The 27,509-nt window shown below is 48.1% G+C and overlaps 1 protein-coding gene across 1 annotated transcript in view; it reads left to right on the forward strand.

The window, feature by feature from the left end:
• Positions 1 to 3,980: 3,980 nt before the first annotated feature.
• FRMD4B (FERM domain containing 4B) overlaps positions 3,981 to 27,509 on the forward strand; it is a 61,639-nt gene continuing 38,110 nt past the window's right edge. Inside the window, exons 1-5 of the mRNA XM_026052672.1 lie at positions 3,981 to 4,001; positions 8,571 to 8,636; positions 9,199 to 9,293; positions 11,158 to 11,250; positions 17,087 to 17,171. Coding sequence (XP_025908457.1) covers positions 8,571 to 8,636; positions 9,199 to 9,293; positions 11,158 to 11,250; positions 17,087 to 17,171 — 339 coding nt within the window. The 5' untranslated portion in view covers positions 3,981 to 4,001. The remainder of the gene's footprint in view (positions 4,002 to 8,570; positions 8,637 to 9,198; positions 9,294 to 11,157; positions 11,251 to 17,086; positions 17,172 to 27,509) is intronic.

A 27,509-nucleotide genomic window follows, 5' to 3' on the forward strand; every position in this document is an offset into this window, starting at 1 on the left:
CTGTCAAGGGAAGAGCAGTGAGATGCCTTATTCCTCTCTTTCCAACTGTCCTAGAGAGTGGCCCTGGCTCCTGAAGGCAAGAGCCAAGGCAGAGCCAAGGCCAAGGGTGTGATTTCTCTATCTGCAATTCCARTTCTCTGAGAACCAGCCAAGGGGAGCTCGCCCCAGCCAGTGCAGGGCAGACGGGCTCTGAGAGACAGCCTGGGAATGTGGGGAGCTGCCCGGCCAAGGAGGCACCCGTTGCTCCAGGTTGGTGCCTAGCTGGAGGGCGCCCGTCACAGCAGCCGTCTCTRCGTTCTGCTGCTGGAGATACCAGTGGAGCAGGGAACTACAGGCTGGCTGCTTCCGTGGTCACGTGTGACTTTAGCTGGCTTGGGGAGAATAATCTGCTGGAACCTGTTGAGCTGGATAACAGTGATACTTCTGAAACTGTACCCGGCTCTGTGAGGTGGTTTCTCAGCTACTGGTGAGAAGCAACCGAGCTGTTCCTGGGAACTCGCCTGGGCTCCCAGCAGGACAGTGGGTGCTTGGGACACCCCAACATGAGACCTAGCAGCCCGGGCAGCAAAGACAGCTTGAGGTTCCAGGGTTGTACCATGTTTGGCCATAGAAACCCCTTCTATCCCTGCACCAGGATGAGGAAGAGCTGGAGGTTTCTGACAGCTCCCAACAAACAAATGATGGCTGGTGGGGAGCCTGTGGGCCTGCAGAGAGCCACAGGTGCCTTGGCTTCTTGCCTTTGAGCCATCTTGYGGCTTTTTCACTTGACTCTTGTTCATAATAAATGGGTTAATATTAAAAAAAAAAAAAAAGCAATGCTTCCCCAGCTTGGCCCTCCCCCTGTTTGCAGCAATCACATTTCAACATCTTGTGTCCCCTGACTCATGCTGGAAGGGCTTTTGTTTCCGAATCTGTAATCAAAGCAACAAATGCTAAAGTCACTTCCTTGAGATTATATGGCAACGGAAGAGGGCCCCGCTCGTGTCTCCTTTCTTCCCCAGCTCAAATGTACAGAAAACATCAAGGATTAGTCTATGAGCCCCCTGTGCCCCCTGGGCTTCTCCCACCTCTGAGTGACCGCGGTGCTGGAGGTAAGCGGCTGGGCTGGGTTCTGGCCACGCTGCAGCAGCAGTTTGGGCTGCCGGGCTGTGCCCCGGCTCCCCGGCAGAGCAGCGGGKGCACGGAGCAGAAAGCAGAGGGGGAGTCTGCTCTGTGGCTGCTTGCGTCGTGCAGACCAAAAACTTCTTGCTTTCTGCCTGTTCTTTCCCTTCTGAAAGGCTGATCTGTAACAATTTCTCTGCATTTTGTGCACCCCAGCAGGGCGGTGAGGGGCTGCCTGTTTGCTCTCTGCACTTATAGCTGGTTTTTCCTGCCTTTGTGTGAGGGCTGGCCCGGCTGCTTTCGGAAAGCTCTAAATCGAGGCTGGGCTCCGGCAACTTGGCTGCTGCGGCTGCAGCCCAGGTTTGTAATTCGGGATCACAGAGAAACGTGTCTTCACCTACAACCGTTGTAGGCTGCTCTGAGATATGATTTGAAATGAACAAAGCCCAAATTCATAAGTGGTGAGTGAGGGCAGCCGGTGCCTGGCACAGAAGCTCCTTTCAGCCCRTAACTGCAGCGTCTCATCAGTGAGATCCCCGTTCCCCCCGGCAGGTTGGCAGAAGGGCTTGTGGAGCTCGTTAGCAGCCCTCCAGAAAGGGCCTTTGATGAGAAATGCTTGTTTGGATTCAAAAGCAGAGCGTGCAGCAGCCCAGATCCGTGTTGGCCAGTTCAGTGCCGGCCGAGGTGCTTGCTCGTCTCCACAGCCCCGACTGGCTGTGCTCCTCAACTTCTACCTGAGGGTCTCCTGCGGGTCTCCGGCGTGTGCGATGGGCAAGTCTGTAACAGGCACTAATTCATTAGCTCTGTTCCACCAAGGATGGCAGCTGTTCTGTAGAGTATTTCATTGACTTGATACTTAAGGCAGATTTGTGCTGATTGCTTCCTATTCATTTTCCTGATTTTTAGGATTAACTGTAGAGTTTAGGGGCCCATGTATAAGTTGCCTGTCTCTTTTGTTGTGAACACCATGAAAGGCTGTAACAATGATATCAACAGCAGTGGGATTACATAAGCTGTTTGAAAGACACTGGCTTTGAAAAGGAGACCTTTATCTAAATCAAGAAGGATCTAAATCAAGAAGGGTCCTGCACTGGGCTTCTCCTCTAAGAAGACTATTAAGCTCTTCCCTTGGAAGAGGGTTTTAGGCTCTCTCAGTAACACCCTTGGCATGAACATGGGTCCCCAGCGAGGACCAAGTTGCAGCGTTACCTTGTGGGGGTGCCAAGGGATTAGCTCTTTATGTGCTCCTGGTAGAGACCTAGAAGCAGCATCTATCCCTTGGCTGCTTTGCTGCTGGCAGAGGAGACTTTACCAGGGCTGGAGCACTGCAGTTGGCGTCCCGAGGATGGCAGGTTTCCTTTGGTCCTTGGGTTTTAATTTGTCACTTGTTTTGTCATTTTGATGCCTTTCACATTTGAGTGTTTAGGGGAAAGGGAAGAGATTTAAAGCCCCTAAACTGGCTCAAGCCACTGGGAACTTCCTRCTGATCACAGCAAGCCTTGGCTACACTCCTGCAGGAATCAACTAGCGGGGAATAAAATACAAGCAAAGAGTGCCCAAGATTGGCCATCCCTGCGATGAGAAACACTGGGATAAACCCGTGGGGGGSACAAGGAGGATTGTGTATGGGAAGTGTATTGGCACTTGGCCCTGAAAAACCACTTGCGGGCAGTGAGGGGGAGCCCTTGGGCTGCTGCTCTGCCTGTTCTTTCCTGGCTCAGCTGGTGGGGCTTCTGTGAATGTCAGTGATGCTCAGCAGGAGCCAGCTTGCTCTTCATATCTTTCCTTCAGGGGTCTATTTTAGGAAGGTGCCATGCAACCCAGGGAGCCTTTGGGCCTCCAGTCCCAGGCAGGATGTTTTCTCTCTAGCCCATTTCCAAAACTTGACAGAGCCAAGATTTGGAAAATAATCAGCAAAGAGATGTTTTGTATCAGCTTGCATTTAAGTGAGTTCTCCATGCTTGTCCTCATCTTAAAACCTTRCTCYTGTGTCATATTAGAAAAKGGGCCTTTAACAAATACCTGGCCCYRGTGTTGATGCTRTTCCATGGGACAAGCTGCATGGGGAACCTCTCAGGTTCTGCATGAGGGGTTTCCTGCCAGGCCKCCTCCTGAGCTGCCGGGATTGGTGAGGATGGGATGTGCGCAGGGAATCACCCTGGGAGAGGAGAGGAGTCCAGCAAAAGGTGGGTTTCTGCAGCACAAGGTGGGAGAAACAGCCAGGCACCTCACTGCMTTGTCAGCTGCTTTATACCAAACAGGCAGTGACTTCTGCTAAGGTTAACAGCAAGATAACAAATGATTTAAGGCAAAATCTTGGCCCTGTTAAAGTTAATGAGAGAATTCCTGCTGTGGGACACCTGCTCCCTGGTGCCTCAGTGAGGACCAGTAGGCTGCGAATGGCTCCAAGGAAGCATTTTTTTCAAGGCATTTTTGGAGACCTGTCTGGCCCTATTAAGAAGTTTCCATAGAAATACTGCTATGAAACCAAGCTCTTGTTTGTTATTGCAGGGATTATTTCATAAAGCTCCGAGTGATTCCCTGAGCATTGGATCATGACTCGGCTTTGCGCTCCCAGAAGACACTCTAGGAAACTCTGAGCTCATTTAAAGCATTATAACTGTTTTACAACCTTGGTTTTCTTTCTGCACACAGGCTCCTTCCGCGCAGCAGGGCTGGTCAGCACGGCTCTTACGTGAGATGCCCCCAGGCACGTTAGGGCAGCTCCAGGTTGCGTTACAGACTCACGTGTCTCTTCCTTTCTTTAAGCAGCCAGTGCCCGTCACAAGCTGGCCTGTGCAGGGAGGTTGGAGAGCCCATGTTGGTCTTACCCAGCTGAGCATCGCTGCCCAAGTGCCTTTGTGCCTGAAAACCAGCCCAAAGGCTGATGAAAACCTGAGGTCAGTTTACGGGCTTCAATGGCAAGCTTTAAAATCTTTAAAATCTTTACAGGCTTATGAGTTACAGAAGAGAGGTTTGGAGAAATCCCCTTGCAGGAAATTACTGGTTTAGGTTTATAGCTAGTTAACTGCAGCTCAGGTAGGAATTTGGAGAAGAAATCCTTGTTTAAGAAAAACACTGACTTTTCTTTGGGTCCATATGAATTACTAGCYTAAAAATCAAGGGACTGGGATTTTTGTCCTCTTTCCCCCTGCTTCCACAGGCTACAACCTTTCCTGGTGGAAGTGGAAACTGTGACAAAGGGACAATATTTCCCAACAAACATTTTCCATCATGCAAGTGAGAGGAGATATTGCTGCTCTTCCCTCCTTATTGCCCTTAGTATTTTTTCAGTTCTCTGGCTCATTTAGGCACCATAAGAGTAAGAGTTTAGGCATCAACAGAGCCTGTTGGAGGAATAAATGATCCAGTTTTTACAGCTGTGCTGTAATGGYACATGGCAGCCTCTGCTTTCCCTCCTTAAACATATGTATTTGGCTTTGTGCATTGACTGCTTATTTAAATGAAAAAGAGTCCCCTTTATTGCTCATCAGCCTGTGCCTGCTGCTGCTTTTCTGTGTGTAAAGCATCTCTGGACCTTCCCCACATGGACAGGGAGGTTCAGCTTCATGCGGTTACCCAGAGAGTTGCCCATGGAAATAACACGTACGAGGCTGTGCAGCTGGGGCCAAGTCCCCTGTGTTGCACTCAGGTATTTTCTGGAAACCTGCCGTGGGCCCTTGGTTGTGAGTGAGCCTGAGCAACAGGATTTACCCCGAGGGGAAGAGAAGCCACGGAAGAGGTTTCCTATTTCAAGGAGATCTCTTGGTATAAAGATTTCAGCCTCAAGCTTGAAAATATTTCTTGCATGTGAATGGTTTGGCTGAGTGGAAAAGCCTCCTTGCTGCCGGCTRCTGCAACTGGAGGGGACCTATGGATGCCTCTATGGATGGCAACATATAGACCACGTGTGTAGACCCAGCCACGCTGTGCACAGAGCTCTGTAGGACCTGGCGTATCGGGACTGACAGATGTGGCCGTGTGGAGCTGGTGGCCGCCAAGTGTAGGGCAGGGGATATGGCCCTTGGTTTTACTAGACCAGTTTGGCCTCAGTTATATGAAGCTTCTTTAAAATCCTTTATTTGGCCACGAGGTTGTTGGAGGGTGTGGTTTTTTTTTTTTTTTTTTGCCTTTCTCTGGTAGAGAAGTCTCCAGACTATTTTAAAATAAGCCACAAAAATAGGAGTTGGTGACAGATAAGGCCAGCACGGCCATGGGATGAGGGTCTGTAATTTGGCTTGTTCTAGAGGAACAAACTGGAGGAGAGGTGCAGGGTGTGCAACACATTTGCTTTTGATTCTGACCTGAACCTTTCATAATTTCCCATTCCTGAGACATGCARTTCTGTCAGCCTCCTTTTTTTGACTCTTATTTTTCTTTTTTTGAAGATTTCCTGTTTACACACTGTCAAATTACTTCTTTTCTTATTTTTTCCTGAGTTGATGACACACATGGATGTCTAAAAATACTGTGTATAACAACTGGTTTCAGATAGGGAGGATGTTACTGCTGAAGAGAAATAGCRTAAATATCCTGCAGCTTTTTGTTTTTCTCTTTTTTTTTCCTCCAAATAAACATTCAGGCTCAGGATATCACAGGGAATTGGTTTATGTAGCCAAGAAGGAGGCTTTTAAGGGAATGGCTTTTTAGAAAAAGCTGCTGCTGTAGCTTTATGTGGAGAATTTGCCTTAATTTTTGTGTCACTAGCGAGATGAAGGAAAAACCACATTTTTCTGTTTTCCCTGAGTGCTGCTCAGTGAACAGCACTGAAGGACTCGGCCGAGGCCGGTGCAGCTGCCACAGACTTGCTCAGTCCCCAACTTCGCCTTTTCCCTCTCATTTCATCCGTATTCCCAGCTACAGTGAAACCTTGCTGGATATTTTAGCCTGCCATAAGGATTCAAAACTCACCTGATACTTCAGTTTTTACACATCTGCTTTCTGCAGGAATTCTGCACTCCTTCTCCTTCCCTCCATTCCTCTCCTATGGACGAGCCACATAAATCACCTTGCTAGAAGCTCCTGCCTGTGTGTCAGGAGGCCTGCGGAGCTGCCAGAACACCAGCACATTGCATGGGATGCTGTTTTCCTCTCCTTTTCATTCCTCTCTATTTTTTTTCATTGCATAAAGCTGGTTTATGCYGCTTACTTGTGCGTAGAGCATACAGATGACTTGGGAACCATGAGAATGCAGCATCTTGCTGCAGCTTAGCYAAGAAATGAGGCTCTGCGTTACGTTGCTCCACTCATTTCCCAAGCAGAATGAGATGAGGGGTATTTAATGAATTTTAYGCTGTTGCTTTAGCTAAATATTATTAGGCTTTTAAAAATAACTGCTGAAAATGCTAGCATGGGTGCGCATTGCAAAAATATAACTAAATTGTTCATTTGCATGGAAAATGCAAAATCAATGAGAACAAGCTAGAAACATGGATGATATGTACATATATACTTATATATATCAAGACTGCTTGTATTACTTACCTCATAGCTGAGCCAGACAGCCGTGCTCGACCTGTGATTGATTGTTCCAGCTAGATAGGAAATCAATGGTGCTGTCTGGACTGGCGAGCGCTCCCCGGCCGAGGATGACCGTGTGGCTGCCCGGGGCTGCAGGGCACAGCCCTGGTCYGAGGAGCCTGGCGCTTCTGGGGCCACGTGGCCAAATCCTGGGGAATTCACAGGGGGCAACAGCTCTGTCCATGGGGCGCTCGGCACCGGTCCTGCTCGGCACCGTGACGCTTTGGGTCTGGATCCTGCAGCTGCGAAGCTGGGGCTCCCCGCGCCACGGCCCTGTCCCGGCCGCCCCGGTGCCTCTGGCTTCACGGGTGCAGAGGGGACTGCGTGAGGGAAACATTACCTGCAGCAAGGTGCTGGTGCAGTGGTTCACGTTAGCGTGCATTAGTTTAAGGCTTCTTCCTTTTTCTTTTTTTTTTTTTTTTTGTTTTTGTTTTTGAGTTTGTTGCTGGAGGAAATCAAGGACTGTTTTTTCACGCACATGTGTAGGCTACGGCCCCAGGCTCAGCTCCACGAGCCTGCTTCACTCTCAGCAGCCCCGCAGCGAGCGCGAGGTTCTGCGGCCGGAGCCGCTGCCCTGAACCATCCTTACCTACAAAACCAGGGGTAGTTGCCCCTTTCTGCCTTCTGGGGTGGCGTGAGGTTTAATTACTTCATTTCCAAAGCACTAGCAGATTACCTCAATAGAAGCACACGCTATGGCTGGTATTCCTTTTTTGTTTTAATCTTTCTTGCAATCTTTCATGTATGTGTGTGAGTTTGTTTTATTTCTGTTTTTACAATAGAAATCTCTTTTACTCCACAATAGACCAGTGTGGCAATTAAACCAGAAGTGATTGATGTGATTTTGCCGGGTGAAAGCTAAAGCAGCTTGCAATGAAATAATGGCAACCCTGGTGCTATCTCAGGGCAACAGATGGAGAATGATTTGAACGTGCTGTTGGATCCGACCCTTAGCAGTGGGACAGCCTGGTGGCAGGATGGGAGCTGGGAACACACAGTRCCCTGGGACCAGGGCGATGCCAGGAGATGTCTACCTCAATTCCGGACCTTCATAGGAACACTTGTGGCTGGATTCTCCTTTGGAGTCGGTCCTGTCGCTCCACCAGTYCAGCAGAGCTGGGTCTCCTCCTTGCTACCTTCCCTAGATGACAGTGCGAAAGCCAGGGTTGGAGCAGACTTTAAATAATACAGAAGCTTTCAAGAAAATGTATTATGTTCCGTGGGGCAGATACTGAAGGACATAATGTGCAGCTATTTCTAAGTTGTCCTGCTCTTGCAGAGGGGAAGATGAATGGGTTGCAGTAGATGAATGTGACATGAAATGGCACCAAGGCAGTCCAGCTGTGTCGGAAGCTGCAAATCTCATCCTCATCTTAATCACTCACTTCAAGCATCTGTCTTGGAGTGTGCAGACATGTATATAAAAATCCTATSAAGCAAGTGACTTCTAATACTTGTGAGAAGTTATCCAATGTGCCAGTAGAGACCCTATCTAGGAGATCAGACCTGTCCGCAGCCCAAACACAGGTTGACTTGTATGCAGGAAGGTTGGGGAGATGCAGGTGGAAACTTCTCAGGTCTTTGTCTCTGTGCAACACCAGAGCAAAAGGCCCTTGCTGCCACTTAGGGCTAATRGCACTAGCGAGACTGGTTTATCCTCCAATTAAACACCAGCTCAAACYACAGCTCTGGATAGCACTGATGTCACTTTGATCTGATCCGAGAGCTGCTAAGCACCCTTAATTACAGGCTGGAGCGGCTGGGGTGGAGCGCTGAAGCAGCTCCCCACACCAGCCCCTTGGAGAAGGACAGTGGCTTTTGTGCAGCGTCAATGCAGTTATCRGGGCAGGTTAAACGCTCTGCTGCAGCCCTCACCACTGAACCACACGTGGTCCTGGGCAAACAAGAGCTGCTTCCCTGCCTTCACCCTGCTCTCTCTCTCTTTTCAGATGACCGAAGGCAGGCAGTGCCAGGTTCAGCTCCTCGATGACAGGAAGTTGGAACTGCTGGTCCAGGTAAAGGCTGCTCTTTTGGGGATCGGGAACGGGGTTTTGTGCAGGGCAGACTGGTTTTCAACTGATTCTGGACAATGCTTCTCATAATTGTGCCAGTTCTAGGGACTTGGACAAGTTGGTAGAGTCACGACCACAGGTAATGTCTTAAAACCAGTACATGGGGTCTGTTTACCAAGGACAAAGTGTGAGCTCTAAAGTCCCACAGATTTCTACCTGCCCTAGTTAGTCTAGGGTGCAGTATCCTCTCAACTGAGCGATCCCTCTTGTTGTAGGCTGAGGAAAGCCCCAGTTCAGGCCTCTCCTCTTTAGTGAGGGGAGCAGTAGTTCAGTCCATTTGCTTCAACTTCGTGCAGTGGGTTGGTAACATAACTGCCTCTCCATGCCCTCAAGTTTGGTGTGGCTCCTCTGAGACACTTGTGCAACCACTTGAGTATCACACAACCAGCCTTTTACCTACTTGCCTATATTCACTTTGATATCAGTGTTTTCAGAGAGAACTTTTATAAATTTTTTTATAAAAACTACACTAAAATGTTTTCAATTATTCTGATTCTTTCAATAGCCCAAGCTTTTRTCTCGAGAGTTACTGGATCTGGTGGCCTCACATTTTAACCTGAAAGAAAAGGAATATTTTGGGATAACATTTATAGATGACACGTAAGTACATTCATTAATTTTAAWCAACTGTAAGATGATTGCAGTGAGAAACCTGTCCCAGACATCATGGCAGCTCAACATAATGCAAAGAAGACTTATTTTAAGGAAGAAAGATGGTTTTTTGACTGAGGAACAGCAAAGCCACAAAACAGATCAGAAAGTATTTCTACTATATCTTCTTCATGCTTTTCTTTCCATGTTTGTCTCACAAGGTTAAAAAACAAAAATCAATAGTTACTGTTTTTCATGCAAGTGCCCCAAGCTTTCCTGCTCTGTGCTTTTAATAACAAAAAGAGGATTTACATAAATTTTCAAAATGAATCACTTTACACATTAGTCTTAAATCCATTATTGATGAACCTTTTAAATGCCAACTTCCTTAACAGCAAAGCGAGAAGTTGGACAACCTTAAACAGCTTTCCTGCGGCTTCTCGATTACTTTCAGATATCCGGGCTGTTTGCAGACTACCCAAAAGAGCTGTAAAAGCAGCACCCGATTTTAAAAGCACAACCCTCCCTTTCCAGGTGCTGCGTCACTGCCGGTGCAAGTGGAGCAGCTGAGGAGGTTGTTGCCCATGGAGTTACAGCATCATCAGGATTAATCACCCTTTCAGTTGTGGTTTAGACTGATGTGCTTGGCTTTGCACCAAAATGTTTAACCAGCCAGCGCATCCCTGTGAGAGGTCTGACTCTGCAGCTCCCCCCAAACCACAGGAGCAGAGCTCCTTAGGATTAGGGTAGATGCTAAAAAATTGCTGCCTTTTATCCTGTCTTTGGATGTAATTCCTCTCAGAATTGTGGTTTGGGTCACCCTGTGGTGCCTGCTGGGAGGGGTGTTGGTGCAGAAGCCCCTTGCTGGTTTTTGCTGTGATGTCAGGAGCTACTTGMCTCTGGAGCCCTCCTGGAATAGTGTGTTACTTTGAAATTATAAATGTAGTATATTTTTTCTTTACATATACAAATTTATTTTTCCATATCCTTGTTTTCCATGTCTTGAAGATGTTTTCTTCCAGTTTTTCTTGGATAAATCCTTGAGGTTGCTATTTACGCTTGGCTCTTCCCCAGGAAAACTCCCATGAAATTCTGGGGCTTTCTGTTTGCTGAAGCCCCCACTCACCAAGCTTACTCAGGGTGCTGCCAGGGCTTCCCAAAATCACCAGGGGCCTCAGGGGTGCCCAGGGATGGGCAGCCATCCTGCTGCCTCTGGAGGGCACCCATGCTCCATAGGCTGCCACTCCTGGCTTGGCATCTCACCTCCGTCCCTGCCACTCTAGGGACCCGAAAGGCTTACAGGGACTTGGGGGATTCTCCTTTTCCTTCAGAAGCTGCTGAGGGAGCTGTGCTGGATACACGTGCCTCGCTGAATGGGTGCCCGCAGGCAGGCCCTCTGGCTTTCAGCAGGACCCGATAGTTACTAAAAACGTGATAATCAGGGGTGTGAGAGCAGAAAGCTGCTGCATGGGCTGATGTGGGCAGAAGAGAGCATCAGGTCAGTCTCTGAGGTACAAACTTCCAGCCTTTGCTGCTTGGCTGTGACCAGCTGTGGTGCCTGCTTGGAAGAGGATGGTAGTTCCCCTGTTTATAGCCAAGACAGGCTGTTCAATACTCCCTATTCTTTCCTGAGTTCCATCCTTTACATTCTCTGCTGCACCTGAAAATACATCTGTAAAGCCTGTCCAACTGTGTCAAAATGAAATTTAGGGCAAGAGAAAACATTTGATCATGAGTCTGCCTGCCTCAGTCAGAGCTGAGATTAGCACTTTTTAAAGCAGCACTAGGAGTAAACACGAGCACTGGAAAAGAAGAAAAAAAAGTCTGTTTCCTCTTTTCAATTTTTAATAGACTCCCCAATTTGTTCCTGCAGAGGTCAGAGTGTCTGGCTCCAGCTGGATCACAGAGTCTTGGACCATGATTTACCCAAGAAACCAGGTCCGGCTACTTTGTTCTTTGCAGTTAGGTGAGTAATTGTTTCCACAGAGAAAACTTTGCCAGTTTGGCTTGCTTATCACCAGAGCTTTTTGTTTAAATAACTGATTACTGTTTTGATAAAGAAAATAGAAATTAAAGCAATATGTTATTTTTAGAAGGTGATTAAGTCCTGAATAAGTGCTGTTTTCTTTTGTATTTATGAATATGAAAAAGGTAGCTTGGAAGTTGCTGATTTTTAAAAAATATTAGAGCATTGCTGCTATCATTTTTCACTTTGCTTAAAACCTACTTTACATACCTTATTTGCTTGTGTTTTCTTTGAAAGTGTTGAATTTTATTACGATTTGTTTACACATAATTATACTTGCCTTTTCTTGTTTCTAAGTTTACTTAAGCTTAGCCTGTACTCAGGATTGCTGATAGATTCTCTGCTCTTGTAGATTAAATCATCGCCCAAGAGAGAAAAATTCCCCCGTCAAAGTGATGATTTTGGCTTATGTCATTGCATTACCTTAGGGTTTTTGCTGGCAAAGTTCTCTTGGTTAGGATAATTTTGTAGGCCCTTACCTGGCAGAGCTGTGCTGGCAAAATAAAAAAAGAATAAATGTGGTATTCTTAGTATTGATGGAGTTTTTGTTTTCTTCACAGTCTGTCAGGAAAACAAGAGCAAACTGACCTCATTCCCCTTTCATGCCTTGATAAATTTATCCGTTGGGTGTTTAATCATTCAAGGCACCTGCAAAGCAGAGCCTTTCATGTAGTTTGGTAGCTTGGCACCTGCACTCTGCCCCATCCTCTGCACCCTAATCASAGGGGAATGGTTCCAAAAAAAGCACAGTTTGCTGAATTTCCTCTTATTTTTCATTATCTTTAGTATTTTTGTTTATTTTATTATGCCCTTTTATTTGTGATGGAGCTCATAGCTTCCTTCTCTCCCACACCTTCCCACAGAAGGAAAAAAATGCACTAAAAAATCCAGTATTCATGTGTTTAACTAGAAATGAAACTGGATACAGGCCCTTCTGTGTGTTCTACCCACGGGYTGCTGCCATGCCTTCACTGTGATGCTGTCCCCTCTACGCGCAATGACAACGTGGGAGGACTGAAGGACTCTGCTCCTTCTGAGGATCTGCTCACCAGATAACACTGCTCTTGACTGCAGTGACTTTTGCCAGGGGTTAAACTGTTGCCAAGACCATCTCAAGAGTGAAGACTAAGAAAGCTGCAAAGGCAGTTCCGCTTGAGCTGTTGTTTGGTTGGGGTCAGTGATGCTGGGTCATGATTTTGGCTTTCACTGGTCTTGAATGCAGAATATTCAAGAGCAGGGCAAGAGTTAATGCCTAAAGAAGGAGTTTGGAAAAAAAACCCACCACTTCTAGAAGTTAATTTTAAGGCTGACTACTCTGGGACACAGGATCTGAAACAAGCAATTAGGAGCCAGGCAAGTGGGCAGAAAGTTAGAAGTCTGTGCAGGGCAAAAGCAGGAGGAAGCAGAAATAATTAACAGTGAAAAGCTATCTGATCCATTGGAAATGGATATTGCTGCAGAAATGCCTCAAAATTGGCAGCTTTCTCTTTTGTCACGAGCTCTTGGACAAGTAAGTGACTCAGAGCCTTTGCTCTGTGGCGTGTGCCTTGGGAGAAGACGCTTATCTCTTGTGAACACATGGGCTCTGTCACAGTCTATTCTTTTAATTAGACTCTYAGATGAGCAGCTGAAATGCTCAGAGCACCACTTGGTGGCCCAGCGGAGATGGAAAAGCAAAGGAGGGGCTTCCTTGGCATGGGCAGCACCTCCGTGGCCACCAKGCAGGGGGAGAAGATGGGCAGGAACCAGCTTCAAGTTCCCTGGGCTGGACAGTGGTCAACCATGAAGATAAAGTGACWGATGATGCTTTCAGGGTGGCCCTCCACATGTCCCATGAGCTGCAGTGGCCTTCAGCAACAGGCAGCACCAGAGGAAGGGCTGAGACGGCCCTTCTGGGCTCCGTGTGCAGCACCCACAGCATCCCTGCTGCTGAGAGCAGCTCCGTGTGCTCTAGCCCTGAAGGGAAGGCTCCTCTGGCATTTCATGGAAGGCCTTTGCCCTTCAGTGTAGGTTCAGTCATCAGTGTTCACTTCTCCAGCAAATGTCTGATTTAGCAGTTCTGCTGTGCATTGACTCATCTGGTCTTGACTCCACCCGGCTAGGTACGTGAAATAAGGTCATGGAGCTGAATGGAATATTCCAAGAAGGAAAGTGAATCTCATAGCAGAATTTGAGCTTAATATTCCTCTGGGTGGGAGCTGTCAATTAAAATGAACTTTTGGCAAACTAATGTTAATTTGGCGTCAGTCTAGCTCTTTGGATGGGTTTCCTGTGTCAAGATTACTTAACTCCTGCTATTTGCGGGATGCTTAGTGCATTTTAGAGTGAGAGCACAGCATTTTGAAAATGAAAAGCACCAATTTAATACCAGCTATTGACCCTATTTATAAACCCATTTTTGACTATCCTGTTTGCAACAATTTCAAGAAAAGTGGTTCTTCTAAAACCTGAATTGCTTGTCATTGGTGTTGTTGAAATTATTCATTTTTAGATTAAAATATGCAGCTTGAACTCTTTCTATACAGAAAATTCTCTTTGTTTCTTTTTACTTCAAGGGAGTTAGAGCTTGAAGTTTAGAGAAAAAGTTACTTGTATTATAGTTTGGTTGCTTGAAAGCAAGTGACTCGCCAAGAAAGTGGAAAGTATTTATGTGGTTTATATACTTTTTTCTTTCATTAATGTGTTATTTAAAATAGATGGAACCATGTTTAGGGTAAATACTGTTTCACAGTTATTTTTATCTCAGATGCAAGAATTACAAGATAGGGTGAGAAGCCACCACTCTCATAAGCAGTGACAATGGCACCAGGGCCTCAGTTCTCAGCACTTTTCCGTGATGCAATGACCACTTTCCATCAGATGTTCTGGAAATACAGGAGGATCCCCAGATACCTCCTTATGCCCCTCTGTGGTTCACAGCTCTGTAATGAAGCATATGAGAAATCCTTACAGGCTTCAGTTGCTTTTCTTCAATTGGCCTAAAATTAGTGCAGTCACGTAGGTTTTTGTGTGGTACATGGAGCTGGTGAAGAGCTGGGTGATGCTGCTTTCAGACCTATAAAAGCATCATTCTAGKTTAAGATGATGACAACATCAGGTATAAAAACACAACATATACTTTACTGTGTTGCCAAACATGCCTGTTGTCTCTTGAACAGCCTTATCTCTGCAGTCCAGTGTTGCCTGCCTGTACCATGGTGATAAAGCCAAGCAACTTGTACCACCAAAGAAATAAAACACATTGCCCTGGCTCGGGGAGGGCCCTGCCTCCCCGACATCCTCCTACGTTATCTGTAGTGTTGCTTCGGCGTGGGAGGCAGCAAGGGCCGGTGTCTGTCAAAAATAGCAGAGCCCTTTTCTGTTTGGTGTTAGGCCACTTCTTTTTTTATTTATTTCTCTGGTTATTCGGATGAGTTTGTTTTGGATGAGGTTTAAGGGGACTGAGTGCTCTATTTTTCCTGCCATAGCGCTTCTACCTAATGGCTGCGCTGAGTCATCTCAGCAGCTTATGGTAGTTTTAGATTAGAAAAAAATGGAGCCTTTGCCACTTGTGCATCTGTGAAACTCTCTTCTTACTCAGGAATTAATGGGGGAAGATTCTTGCCTACAAGAGAGCTCTGCTGAAGCCAGTGGACCCCTCAAATGCTCAGCATGGTGTAGGACATAACATTAGGGCTTTATGGTGCCATAAACAACCATGATCTGGGGAACCTGCTCTGAAGAGGGGCCAAGTGCTGCCCTGCTTACGAGGGAAGCTATATTGCTTCTGACTTTAACTGATAGACACTGCAAACAAAGCCATTAGTTGAGGAAAATTAGCTTTTCAGACCAGTGGGAAGAGCGAGGCTCTAGCAGGTTAAGGAGGGTAACAGCTTCTAAGTGCTGGTCTGGCTGCAGGTCAGGGCAAAGTGAGTGTCAGCGAGGCTTTTAGCTGCTCCAGCTCTGCGTTTCTGTGGAGAAACATTAYAGCATCTGTAAAGTGGAGGTTAGCAGAGCTGTTGAAAAGATGATATTTGATATGATCGAAAGGGGATGGAATTGCACAGGGCTCCTGCAGCTCTCCTTGCTCGGAAAGGTGAGTCATGGAAACGAATATAAACTGGCCATGCAGAGCCCTGGGGCAGGATGCAGGGCTTGGGGTCTGCCTGGGCCAGGCTGCATACCTATAAAATGGGATAATTCATCGTCTCCCTGTCCTGCAGAGGCACTCTGTGCAGTGCTTGAAAATTAATTTGATGCCATGTGCTGTAGGAATGTGAAATATTAAAGCAATTACTATTTAATGTATGTTTGTCTCAAGCTGCAGCATAAATATTGTGTGAGCGCCTGGCAGGTGCAGCAGATGTTGGAWCTGCTGCCTCCAACCACATGCTCCAGACTTTCCCACGTCTTGCAAATCATCTMTCCTAAGAGACCTGTGGCTCTTGCAGGAGCACTGGGGCTGTGGGAGGGCTCAGGGGCTCTGTACTGGCCATCCAGCCCTCCTGCTATCAAAGGTGAGCAAGGAAGCAGCCCTGGCTTGGTCTCTGCTGCCAGGCTGGTGGTTGTCCCTCATTTTCACTTGGCTCAGGAAGAGAGGATATTCCTTCTTTTCTGGCACTGGGTGGGAAAGTCTGGATCTAACATTCATCAACCTTAAGGAGCTGGCTGTTCAAAATGAATCCTGCCTTTATACACCTACAGGAGCACTGACAGGGCTGTGTTCACACAAATTTATCTCTCTCTAAACTCACTTGTCAGTTCYCTGTTCCACAAATTAGAGACGTGTTTTCCCTGCACCTTTCACTGCGTCTCGGCGCCGCTGCGCTGGGAGCCCTGAGCGAGTCAGAGCATGTGGACACGTTGAGTGCGACCTGTGAGCGCCAGCCGTGCACTCGTCCCTTGGACCATCACAAACCAGGAGCCATCTGCTCACCCAGGCTGGGCTGGAGGCGCCAGCCGCTGAGTTCATGTAGCTGGCAGTGCCTTTGCAGCACGTGTCGCTCATTTGCACTGTCATGTAGACTTATGCTTCTGGTAGCAAATTTTGCCTGGAATATGTCTTAGGAGACTAATAGGTTGCAGAGGGATTAACTGCTGATTTGGAGTGTGGTGACGTGCTCGGGGCTTGCAGGGGTGCTGTGGGTGGTGGCTCCAGATTTCTCCTCAGAACATTCCTTGGCAGTGCTGCCTGCCTTGCTAGGCTTCCCTGGATTCCTCTTGAGAGGAGTGGAGCTTAGAGGCGTGGCCCCTGCCAATGCCTGGCCACTAAGGTTAAATAAACCCCTGTGAGTTAAACTGAGTGTCCAGGGGAGTGTTAGAAGATCTAGTCTTTCTCCTTACGTAGAGGCAGAATTGGGCTACCCAACTTGGTCCCAGCAGCTGCTGGTCAGACCTTCCCTTCCCAACCTGCCCAAGAGCTCCCGGGCAGGGTCTGTCCTGGCAGTGCCTCAGGGCTGTGTTGCTCAGCTCCAACTCCCCTTCTCAGTTGCCCTTTCCAATCCCGTGTTTTCCTGTCTGCATAGGAGCAATGGGTTTTGCTCCTTTGAAATATGCAGGGTTTCCAAGTGATGAGGAGTCATCAAGCATCTATGTTCTATTCAATAAGGAGATTGTCTTTCCCTGTGTGCTGTCRGCCCAAGATTTTCTGCTTCTTCCCTCCTAATAGACAGGAAATTAAGTGCTGTAACTCATAGTTCCTCTGTATCACTAGGGAACAAAATGTTAAGGAAATCAGAATGATYTGAGAGGAAGAAAAATGTGTTCAAGAAAGTAACATTGTTTTTTGCTTTTCCAGGTTCTACATTGAGAGCATTTCCTTTCTCAAGGACAAAACGACGGTAGAGCTGTTCTTTCTGAATGCCAAGTCTTGTGTGCACAAGGTAAGGCTCAGAGTCCCTTGGGACTTTTTGTTGGACATGACCTTACTACTGCTGTTTCTGTCACCCCAGCAGTTCTGCAAACTAGATATGAGCTCCATCTAGTTTCTAAATCATACCAAATCCTTAAAATCTTGCCATACTCTCTCTCCTCCTTCATTTACACATTGATGCTTTAAGCAAATGGACAAAGGTGGTGAAGGTTTCCTGCTCCTGTTTCCACAGACCCCTGGTCTGCTCACTRGGCTAGAATGTTTCAAATCAACTTTAGAGCTGTTTGAAATCTRAGTTATAGCTTTGCAAATAGGCTCTGTCTCTGAGTGACATGCTCTCCTTGCACACTTCATAGTAATTGTTCAAGGCAAACAACCCTCTACTGATCTCAAGTCAAATTTGGCTGAAGGCTGTAAATGCTGTAGGTCCTATAAGGTGAATTTTGTTCCCATTCCCTTGATTTCCTGCCTTAATTTAAGTCAGTGAAGTAGTAAAGTACTGAAGTGAATAAAATAGTAATCAGGACAGAAATTAAACTAGTTTCCATCTCTTCTTTCTGGCTAAGAAGCTTTTGTTTTTTCTCGGTGGGCAGGAGGCACTTGTGCCATGCCCCAGTCTTGGGTGCGATAGCAGCTGCCTTGCAGTGAACCTTGCCCTGCCCGGGCCTGACGCTCCTGCCATTTCCCTGTTAATGTCCAACTCGGGCACCTGGCACTCTTGTTACTCATGGTTCAAGCAGTCCATGAACATCACTCATTTCTCACAGCCTTTTCTTGGAAAACACTCGCTTATTGGTAGTTGTTGTTGAAGTTGTGTGATGTATGGGCAGAAGTCTTTCACTAGTTGCTAGTTTTTCTACCTTATATTTCATGTTTAGAGGATTCTCATTCAGTATCCACCAAGTTAGGGATGGATCAGAAACCTTAGATGGGAGTAGTTAAAGGCAAAGTTGTAGCTGTCGTTTGTATGAGAGTTGTTATCTGGATGAGTAAAGGAAATGGGTGCCGTTTTACAAAATGTTTATCTTCTAAAAATGCTTGAAGGCCTCACTGGTTAAGATTAATAAAAAGCGAATCTCCGGTTGGCATATTTGCCTTTTTAAGTAAAGGGTCTTGGCAACTTCTAGAGATCCTTTCTGGGAATACTGGAGAAGTTTCACTAGTCAGAAAAAGCAAATAATTCTGGCATTGGAAAATGGGACTGATTTTAGTCATGGAATGCAAAAAATACCACTGCTGTCCAAACCTAATCTGCTGTTGAAATAAATACTAGTTACATATCAAAACATTTGAATGCAAGGGTAATTGTATACATATAAGAACAAAAAAGGTCTACAAGAAAGAAAACACCCTCATTCATCATATACACATGTGTGTCATCCAGGCAGTGAGGAGAGAGGCACATCTGGCCCACATAAATATTATCCAAGCAGCATAACTTCATATTATTGAAATGAAGTGCTGATGGTATGTGAAGCGCCCGTCACGCGCTGGGTGCTGCAATCAGCAGGCTGCAGCATCCACTTATTTCCTGGGGAGCTGTAGGAGGCTGGAGCAGAGGCTGCTGCTTTCTTCTCCCTGCCATTGCGTGCTAGGTGTGTGCTCTAATTGCCAGTAGCACCGAAAGTGCCACTTCCCTGTTTCTGGAAGCAGGAGTGCCTGAAGCAGAGGGAGAGTGCTCCTGTCCTCTGGTTTCTCGGGAAGGCGCAGGGCTGGGAATGGGCTTTAATGCTGAGAGGAGGAAGAACTCGAGAAGTTTCTTCTCACACATGGTGCTGCCTTGGGTTGGCAGCTCTGCCCTCCCTGCCTGTGCGGTGCCCAGCCTGGCAGGGCCGAAACCCTTGACTTGGGGTGGGAGCATTAACCTGTCAGCGCGGCTGCGGGAGCCCCTCTGCAGCGCTCTGCCTGGCTCCTTGCAACGTGCTAATTACCAGCATTCATTATGCAATTAACTTACTAGAGAAATATGGAGAAATGGAAAGTTGGTTGTGCGGGTGGAACTGTGAGTGAGACTTAATCCTCCTGCCTTACAGCAGAAGGGGTTTTTAGCCTGCCAATTAGGTCATTTTCAAATATTGTCATCCTTTTGGGAAAGCTCTACCTCTAGCTCTCTGCCCTGCATGAGGCTCTCCAGGGCCCATCCTCGTGCTGAAGCTCGTGGATTCCAGCAGGGAGGTGCCCAGCAGCCCATATGGATCCATGCGCGTCTGTGCCGACGCTCGGTTGTGCTGCAGGGCGAGGAGGTGCTGCCTGCAGGGAGGGCAGTATCGGCCTCCCAGCGCAAACAGATTCCCTGCTCTGGTGAAGCAACTGCTGCTGCTCGCTAACGCCGATGGAGAGTGTCCCCTGGCGCTGCTCAGTTGTTCATCCAGCTTGGGGAGCTCCGACCTGCCTCTCCTGCTTGCTTTTCTGTTTCTTTCCTTTCTTCTTTTCTCCTTCTCTCTTCTTTCTCTGCTTTATTCCTGGGGTGAGCAAATCCCAACACATTAAGAAGCATCAGTTTGTGCCCCAGCAGCAGACGTGGGGTGCTCCTTAGTGCCCATGTGGGCACTGTCTGCTTGACACACTCAGTACAAAGGGCCCTATCCTGACCTGGATCTGTGTGTGACACTCGGGCTATATGTGGGACAGGAATGTGGCTTGAGGGGTATGTGCTGCAATGTAAGGGTGTGAGAGGACCTGCATGGGTGAGATTGCCTAAAGCCCATCATGCTCATGTCTTTCCCAAGCTGTTCTCCAGGTTTTCACAACAGTATCTTCCCAGTGGGAAGAGCCCAGTGCCAGGGTGGCGCAGGGACCTGGCGTGTGGATGAAGCAGTGCTCAGAACTGGCAGGATGGATTTGCAAGCAGTATTTTGAGAGATGCAGGGTTGTGTAGTCCTGCTGTGTGCAAGGAAGAGTCTGGTAAGGGAAGAAAAGTGGTTGTGTGTTCAAAGGCGGTGGTGTCTCCCAAGTGAAATGCAGCCTGCTCTGCATTTTCTGTCTTGTCTCTCATTACTCTAGAGAGTCCTTTGCTCCCCCACTGAATAAAAATTCAGAATAAGTAATATAGTCTATCAATTATTGATAATTTTAGTAATTATATTACTCTCCATTAATTATTAAGTGTAATAAATTTGGAGTGATAGATAATGCAATAAAAAGTTGAATTAAAATTCAAGGGATGGAGAAAATGGACTTGGTGCCCTGCAGTGTCCAGCAACCCTCCGGCACCTCCCCACCTTGGAGCCCCTCCACGGCAGCTCCCCTCTGCAGCCGAGGAGCCGGGATCCCCCAGGAAAGTGCCAGAAAGGCACAACACAATCTCAGGCTCTCTAAACGTGGAGACTTGGGGCTCTTCTTACTTTTGTGAATCGGGTTGTATCAGTGTTGCACTTCAGGATAGAGCTGCTGCTGCCGCCAAGTTGAGTGCTTGGTGGCTGCTGTGCTGTCCAGGGACGTCGTCCCCTCTGAGTGGACACGGCTTTGCTCCTGGCACGGTGCAATGCTGCTCTGCACCCTGCAGAACAACCTGCCCCGGGGTTGCCAGCGTGACCTGCTCCATCTGCTGCCCCTGCCCTTGGGGAACTGGATGCAGCCATTGCCTTTCAGCTCCGAGGAGCACCCAGGGTTTCCTTGTCACCAATACATGCCTAGGTCTTGGGATTTATAGTGATATCTGCCACAATCCGCTACCCAGCTGGGCTTGGAACAGTGAAAGTCTAACTTTTAATTTCAGGTAAAATAAGTATCTCACATTGATGTGTTTGCATGAGGATAGAGAAGCCTTGTAACATGCTCAGTATGTTACTGCACGAGCCCCTGACCGTAGCTGGAATATGTTTAAGGATGTGGATAGGAGCTGGTCACACACATGTTGATGATAAATTTGAAAAGATAGATTAGTCTTTTCTTTCAAAACAGCCAAGTTTGGAAAAATAACACCCTACTTGGCTAGTGAAGCACTGTCAAGTTTATTATACATTAGATCTAACCTCCATATAGCTTTGCAGCCATATGGTTGACTCTTTGCCAGTCCTTAAAATACATTCTGTAAACTAAGATCTTGGTCAAGTTGGCTGTGTTTCCCTTTTCCTCTCTATATTTGGGTGTCAGGGGATTTATTTATTTAATTTCCCATGTGTTTCAAGGACTTGCAAGAACTGCTTAAAAGTAAAAGAAAAGGAAATGGAAGTTTTCAGTGGAGTCTGTAACCGCGTTAGCTTCATGAACAGTGATTCTTGTGAGCCCTTGGCAGGCTGCAGCCTTGTGCTTACCAAGAGGAGCTGTCGAAACAGACCCCTGGTGTGAGTATAAAGTCTGGCTGCCCTCCAGCTCATGGAGAGCAAAGTGGCCATATATTAAAAAGCTCTCGAAAGTTTTATAACAGATATTTCCTAATTCTCCTACATCCCTAGAGCGAAGGCAGCGTTCCCATACAGCCTTGCAGCACCGTGTAGTCTGATTCTCTCCAAGACCATTAAAATACCCTCTGTCCATTGCCTGTATCTCATTTTGCTCCGGAAGATCCCACATGTGAAGGCCAAGATGAGGATTGGCAGGACCAGTCAGCTTTTGTGGCACTTCTGCACCATGGGATCAGTTGTCTTCCGCAGCTGCTGCAGCCAGCTCCACCACCCGAGCTCTCCAGCAACATGTCAGTAGATAAAAAAGAATGGAACAGAGTATGTGGACAAAATGTGTGTTACTTTGCCCTCTGGAAGGAGGCAAGATCCTCACGCTACTGTGAACTGACAGATCTCCTGAGGTTCCTCACTCATCATTACCCCATGAGATCTCAGACCTGGTGGGCTCTTGGTGGGGGCTTAACCATGGTGCAGGTTTATTCAAGGGACCCCACAGCCTCTAAGAGAAACTGAAGTAGGTCCAAGGCTCCCTGTCCCRAATGTCTGGGAAAGGTATAGGTTGTGTTCCGATGGATTGTCCTCTTGCTTATGAGAAATATATGTGAGGTGCAAAGTTCAGACTAGTTCTACATCTTTTACGCAGTGTCTTTCTCCTGGCTTTACCTGCTGGCAGTTATTGTGGTGACCAGAGGCTTGCCTTTCATCTTCTGGCTATAGGGCAAAGATGTCCTGACAGCTCAGCCTTGTGTTGTTGATGTTTGGGTATCTTAACATAGTGCTGTGATAGGGTGGATTGATTTAAGCCTCTGAGCTGGAAAGAAGCAATTCCTGCCAAGAAAGGTCTGAGTTGCCAATGCTTCGGATGGGGTGCTGTACATGGGCTCAGGCTCCCACCCCTCCCGGGTGGCAGGAAGGATGGGAGCCCAGGGGTGACAGGGCTCGAGCACTGTGGCCCCAACAGCGGCTCTGCCTGCCCCAGCCATGTGGTAACTTGGTGGGAGCAGAGGACAAGCTCCTCATTCAGGAGTGCTGTGAAAAAGGCTTTACTGTAAAGAGCCAGGTGGGCAAGGAAGGAGGAAGAGGATGAAGTGAAGGATGCCTTGGGCTATCTACACATAATCCAGACTGCTCTCTGTGGCGTGGGGAGGTGCAGTCTGTGTGCAACCCTGAAGTGCCTTTCTGAGGAGGGTCAGAAGGAGCTGCCCTTTAATTTGTTCCTGGTCTATTGGTATTCTGCATCTCCTGCTCTTTCTCCACCCTGCTTTGCCTCCTTAATGTGCTGTGGATGGAGGCTTTGCTGTGATTTTTCTCAGCCTGGGAATCTTGTCCTTGGGAAGCTCCTTGATCCTAACGGAGGTTGGAGCTGGTGGGCTGGGGAGAGGATGGGGCACCTTATCCCGGGGCTGTGTGTGACAGAGTGAACCCAGGGCCACCAGGGCACCTGTGATCCCAAGGGCCCCCGTCAGGATCACTTCTAAGCCAGAGGGTGGTTCCTTTGCTGCCCTCATTCTCCTCGTTGGGGTAATTAAGAAGGAGTTGCTGAATTCGCCTGACCTAGATACTCCCCAGTTCCTGGGGCTGTGTCTCGTCAGGGCTGGGAACGGCTGCTCCTTGGGCTTAGCCCATGTGGTGCCGACCTTTCCGTGAGGGACCTGAACCTTCCTGCCTCCAGCCCTGAGCTCAGCCCTGTGGGTACTGGATCCCAGGATCCGGGGAGAAGCTGCGGGGAGTTCAGGCACAGCAGCTTCTCTTGCTTTCCCTCTGGAGCTGGGTGCTCCCCCAGTTAATAGCCCGCCTTGGTCTGAGCACCTCCTCCGACACGCTGGGATCCTTCCTTCCCCTCCGTCTTTCTAATTGCACCCTTTCTGTCAGCTTTTTAATCAGCTTCCAGCAATCACAGGCAATTACATTCAATGCTGTGGCTGTCTCGAGAGTGAGGATTCAGCCAGCATGCACAAAGAGGTGCATTGTTTGCAGGCGTAGTTGGTTATTAGTAAATTTTTAAAGGGGGTCCAATGGAGAGAAGAGGGATTTAAATATCGTAATTCTCAATTTTTTGTTTAAAGGGTGTGGTTTTCTCTTTTTGGTAGTCTTTGGAGGTTCCCCATGGTCTGCATCTGCACGGAAGGAATCATGCTTTTTTATTTTCTTGCCTTGGTTTTAAAGAGTTAAAGATGACAGCCCTGGAATGCTGCTTTGGTGTATTTTTAATCTGCTTTAATCTGAGTTTACAGTTTAAAGACTTGCTTAGCACAGTTAATACTCATCTGACTATCTTCATTCTTTATCTGCCTTTTCATGAGGATTTTAGACTTTTTTCTCTACGGCAGTAAATGCCAGTTGATGTTGGGTCTCATGGGGGTTCACAACTGCAGTTATGACCAAGCCTTGTGATTTTTGTTGTGTTTTTATCACAGAAGTTTACCCCAGGGCAGCAAAACACCTGAGATCACCTGAATTAGGGACCAAATTCTGCCCGGGGCACCAAAGCCCGGAGTTGTTGCTGTATAGTAATTGCTCCCAATTTTAGACATCCACTTTTATTATTCTGATATTTTTGGTATGATAAAAGCCACCTGAACCCAGAAGGTCACATGAAGGGATAGATTTATCCTATTGGTTAAAATGATTGGTCCCTATACAAACTCTAATTGAAAAATAGCAGTTTTATCCCCTCCCAGGAGATGCTCCTTCTGCTTGCTTTAGATATTTACGTTTAAAACGTACAAGATTCAGAGAACATTAACTGGATTACATCCATCTATTTAAGCTATTGCTAGTGACCCGGCCGCCACAGAGGATGAATCGGGGAAAAGGGTCCACGTTCACACCCAGCCCGTGGTCCTGAGAGCGCGGGGCTGACCCGGCTCCCCGGCCCCCGCTGCTGGGTGAAGCCTGTGCTTAAATTACCCTGGCAATTGCAGCCATTGCAAATGAATCATTTTGCAGACCTTCTTCCCCATCTATTTTTGAAATTGCATCTTTTTTTGCTAAAGAAACCTTTTTACTAAAAGGGAGAAGCTTATTTGTCAGCCTCAGGGCCAGAGAGGTGATTACAAAATTAAAATATTGTCTGGACAAGTGGAGAGAATCGTGGCCCTGTGCTCCTTTATTGAAAGACACCTGTTTCTGTGTGGATCCATGTGAAGTTGAAGGCTCTCCGGACTTCTGGACAAGCCAGGACTGTATTACCTGATCATGAGGCCTGGCTGGGGCACCAGATGGCAAAAAGTATTATATTATGATGGGGAATAATTCCAGCCTCTGAGGGAATTGTCCAAGAGATTTGTATGGCTGTAGTGTACACCGGATAAAGGCTGAATGGGCTTTGGGAGCCCCTGCTTCGACTCCTGCCCCTGATCCTTAGCACAACCTCAGGACTGTCCCCTTGGCTCCCCGAGTCTGCCTCTTCTTCTCTGGTTTTGAGCCCCGTGAAGGCAGGGATTCTCCGGAGTGCTTTCCTTGTGCAGAGCTTCCCCATTTCTGCCACTCTTGCTATACAGTGATATGTGATGCTAGGGAAGCTGGGTCCATCCTGGTTCCAGGGGATCCCTCTGGAGCAGGATCACAGGCTTGGAGACCCTCCAGTGCTGGGTTCTGCCAGAGCTTTCACTCGAGACACACAGTAGTAAAACAGTAGTGATAATAACCACTAATAGGGTACTGGCTTAATGATAGAGTAGGGTAGCTCATTTGGACGTCAAACCTAATCCTTTCCTGGTACGTATGCGGACTTGCCCTTAGGCCTGTGCTGTATCAGCAGAAAAACTAAAATAATAATAATAATAAGCCACCGTATGGAGCAGCTGGGCTTGTTGTTGACCTTGTGTGGCCACTGTGATTCCCGTGAGCCCAGGGAGCCGGGCTGCGTGCAGGCACTGAGGCTGTGGCTGCTCGTTGCACGAGTGCGTGTTGGCATGGGCTGCCTTGCGGCTGGTGCCCCTCATCTGGGAAGCAAAGGCTGATACCTTAGCACCTGAAAAAGGCAGTCCTCAGGCTCAGGTGGGGTTTTGAGGCATTGAAGGAGCTGCAGTGTGTTGAGCAATCCCTTCTAACATCCAGGGCACTGCCCTGGAGCCTGGTAAAGTGACCAAATCGTCTTAAAATTTGTATTTAGGACTAAGGAAATGAAATGCTGAAGAGCAGCCTCGTAATTCCTGTAGATAATCCTTAATGCTTGCGATGTGCTTTGAAGGCGAGGGTGCCAAGAAGGCCGGTTGTTAACTCAGCTGCCCCGTAACACCCAGATCTGCTTTGCTGGGGGTCAGCAGGGAGGCGGGTGCTGCTCCTGTGCTGCATCAGCCTCGGCCTCGCAGCAAGGAGAAGCTCCCTTTGATGTGGAGATGCGTTCGGGTGTGGAGATGCATTCGGGTGTTCAATGGGGCTGTGCTGTGCGTAGTTAGCTCTGCCTCGGGGCAGGGAGATGGTCTTGATGAGCGTTTCAGGTCCCTCCTGGCCCTGTTTTCCATGCTTTTGTGGTCCCGGCACAGCTCTGCCCAGAGAGAGCCTGTCCTTCCAGCTGAGCAGAGGGGCTGGCCAGGGTGTTCCCTCATGCCGGGATCTCTCCGGGCAGAGGGAGACCAGCAGGGCCCCCTCCTATTGGCCTCAGCAGCTGCTCCAAAAGATGCATTTTAAGCTGAAAAAGGGCAGCTCAGACCTGCAATACAAAGCCCAGCCCAGAGCTGGAAGTAACAAGGTGACTTCAAGTTGCACCTATGTGCAGAATTGCCAGGCTGCACCCGCTGCTTCCTTTCTTAAGCAGCAACATTAAAGAAGCTTAAAGGAAGGAGAGAAGCTGAAGCTCTTTTTCTTCCTCATTTGCCTTGCACTGCTCCGCTCCCTCCCTGCTGATAAAATGGGCCTGTGCTGGCCTGGGAGGCTGCTCCTGCTGCCACACCTGCTGGGAAGGGGGAATTCCGTGGAGCGAGAACGTGGTGCTGGAATGCTTCCTAGGGGACAAAGCTGGCACAGAAACCTTCCTTGCCACGGAAAATTGAATTATTTGTTTGCTCGCTTTTGAATTAGGTCTCTGTGGGCCAGAGCTGCAGCTGTGGGGAAGCAGCCGAGCTCCAGGTGTGCCCGGTGCATTTAGCTGTGTCATCCCCCTGCGTGCCCTGCAGTCCCCTTGGCGCTCAAGCCCCTTGTGGCATTGCTTTTCACTCTGCTTCGTCCTCTCATTCCACCAGGAGGACCTTGGTGACAGCAGGATGCGCTGGGACCTGGGGGCAGGAGGCAGGAATTGTGTTCAGCATCTTCCCATGAAGTTGTCAGCAAGATAGAAATGAAATATATGAGAATTCATGGCACTGTTCCCATGCTGGTTATGCCCTTTAGGTGCCATTTGCGGGACAGGGTGGTTTGTCACCCTGAAAATGCCACTGCAGATGCATCTGCTTTGCTCTTCTAGCCTTGCTGCTGACCACAGGACATAATGAAGCCTGGGGTGGTTGCTCCTGGGAGACTGGTTTGGAGGACTCCCCTTAAGATCTCGAGCAAGAAAAGATTTTGATAATTTAGTGTTTAGCAGCTGGACATGACCTGGGTCCCTCAGCTGTGTCCCTCAGGGTGCTCCTTTCCAGAGTGGGGTCACCCAGGAGCTTTCAGAGGTGCAGCAGGGTCCCGAGCCTTGCAGTAAAACTCAAGTGTCTTTGCACGCAGCAGGGCTGTAAGAGCCTGGCTGGGTGTGCAAAGGGAGAGGAGTTATCCTGCCTCTGTGGTGAATAAAGTGTTTATCTGGCATTGAGGGGGTGCATGCCGCCGCCAGAACTGGGACCCGAGCTCTGTGCCCGGAGGAGGTGCTGTGCTTAAACCGCAAACACCTCCTTTGAACCCGGCGTGGCTCAGGGGAGCTTTTCAGCACGTTCTGGAGCGTGGGGAACTAGGCACGTCCTGTAGACAGAAAGCCCGCGAGGGCCAGGAGAGGGAGGCGGCAGGAGCAGGGGGTGGGACGTGTGCGCGCAGCGAGCGGCGCCCGCGGAGCACCGCGGAGCGCAGCGCCGCGC

The sequence above is a fragment of the Nothoprocta perdicaria genome, unplaced genomic scaffold (assembly GCF_003342845.1).
Source record: "Nothoprocta perdicaria isolate Ctin4 unplaced genomic scaffold, notPer1 scaffold_9, whole genome shotgun sequence".
Lineage (NCBI taxonomy): Eukaryota > Metazoa > Chordata > Aves > Tinamiformes > Tinamidae > Nothoprocta > Nothoprocta perdicaria.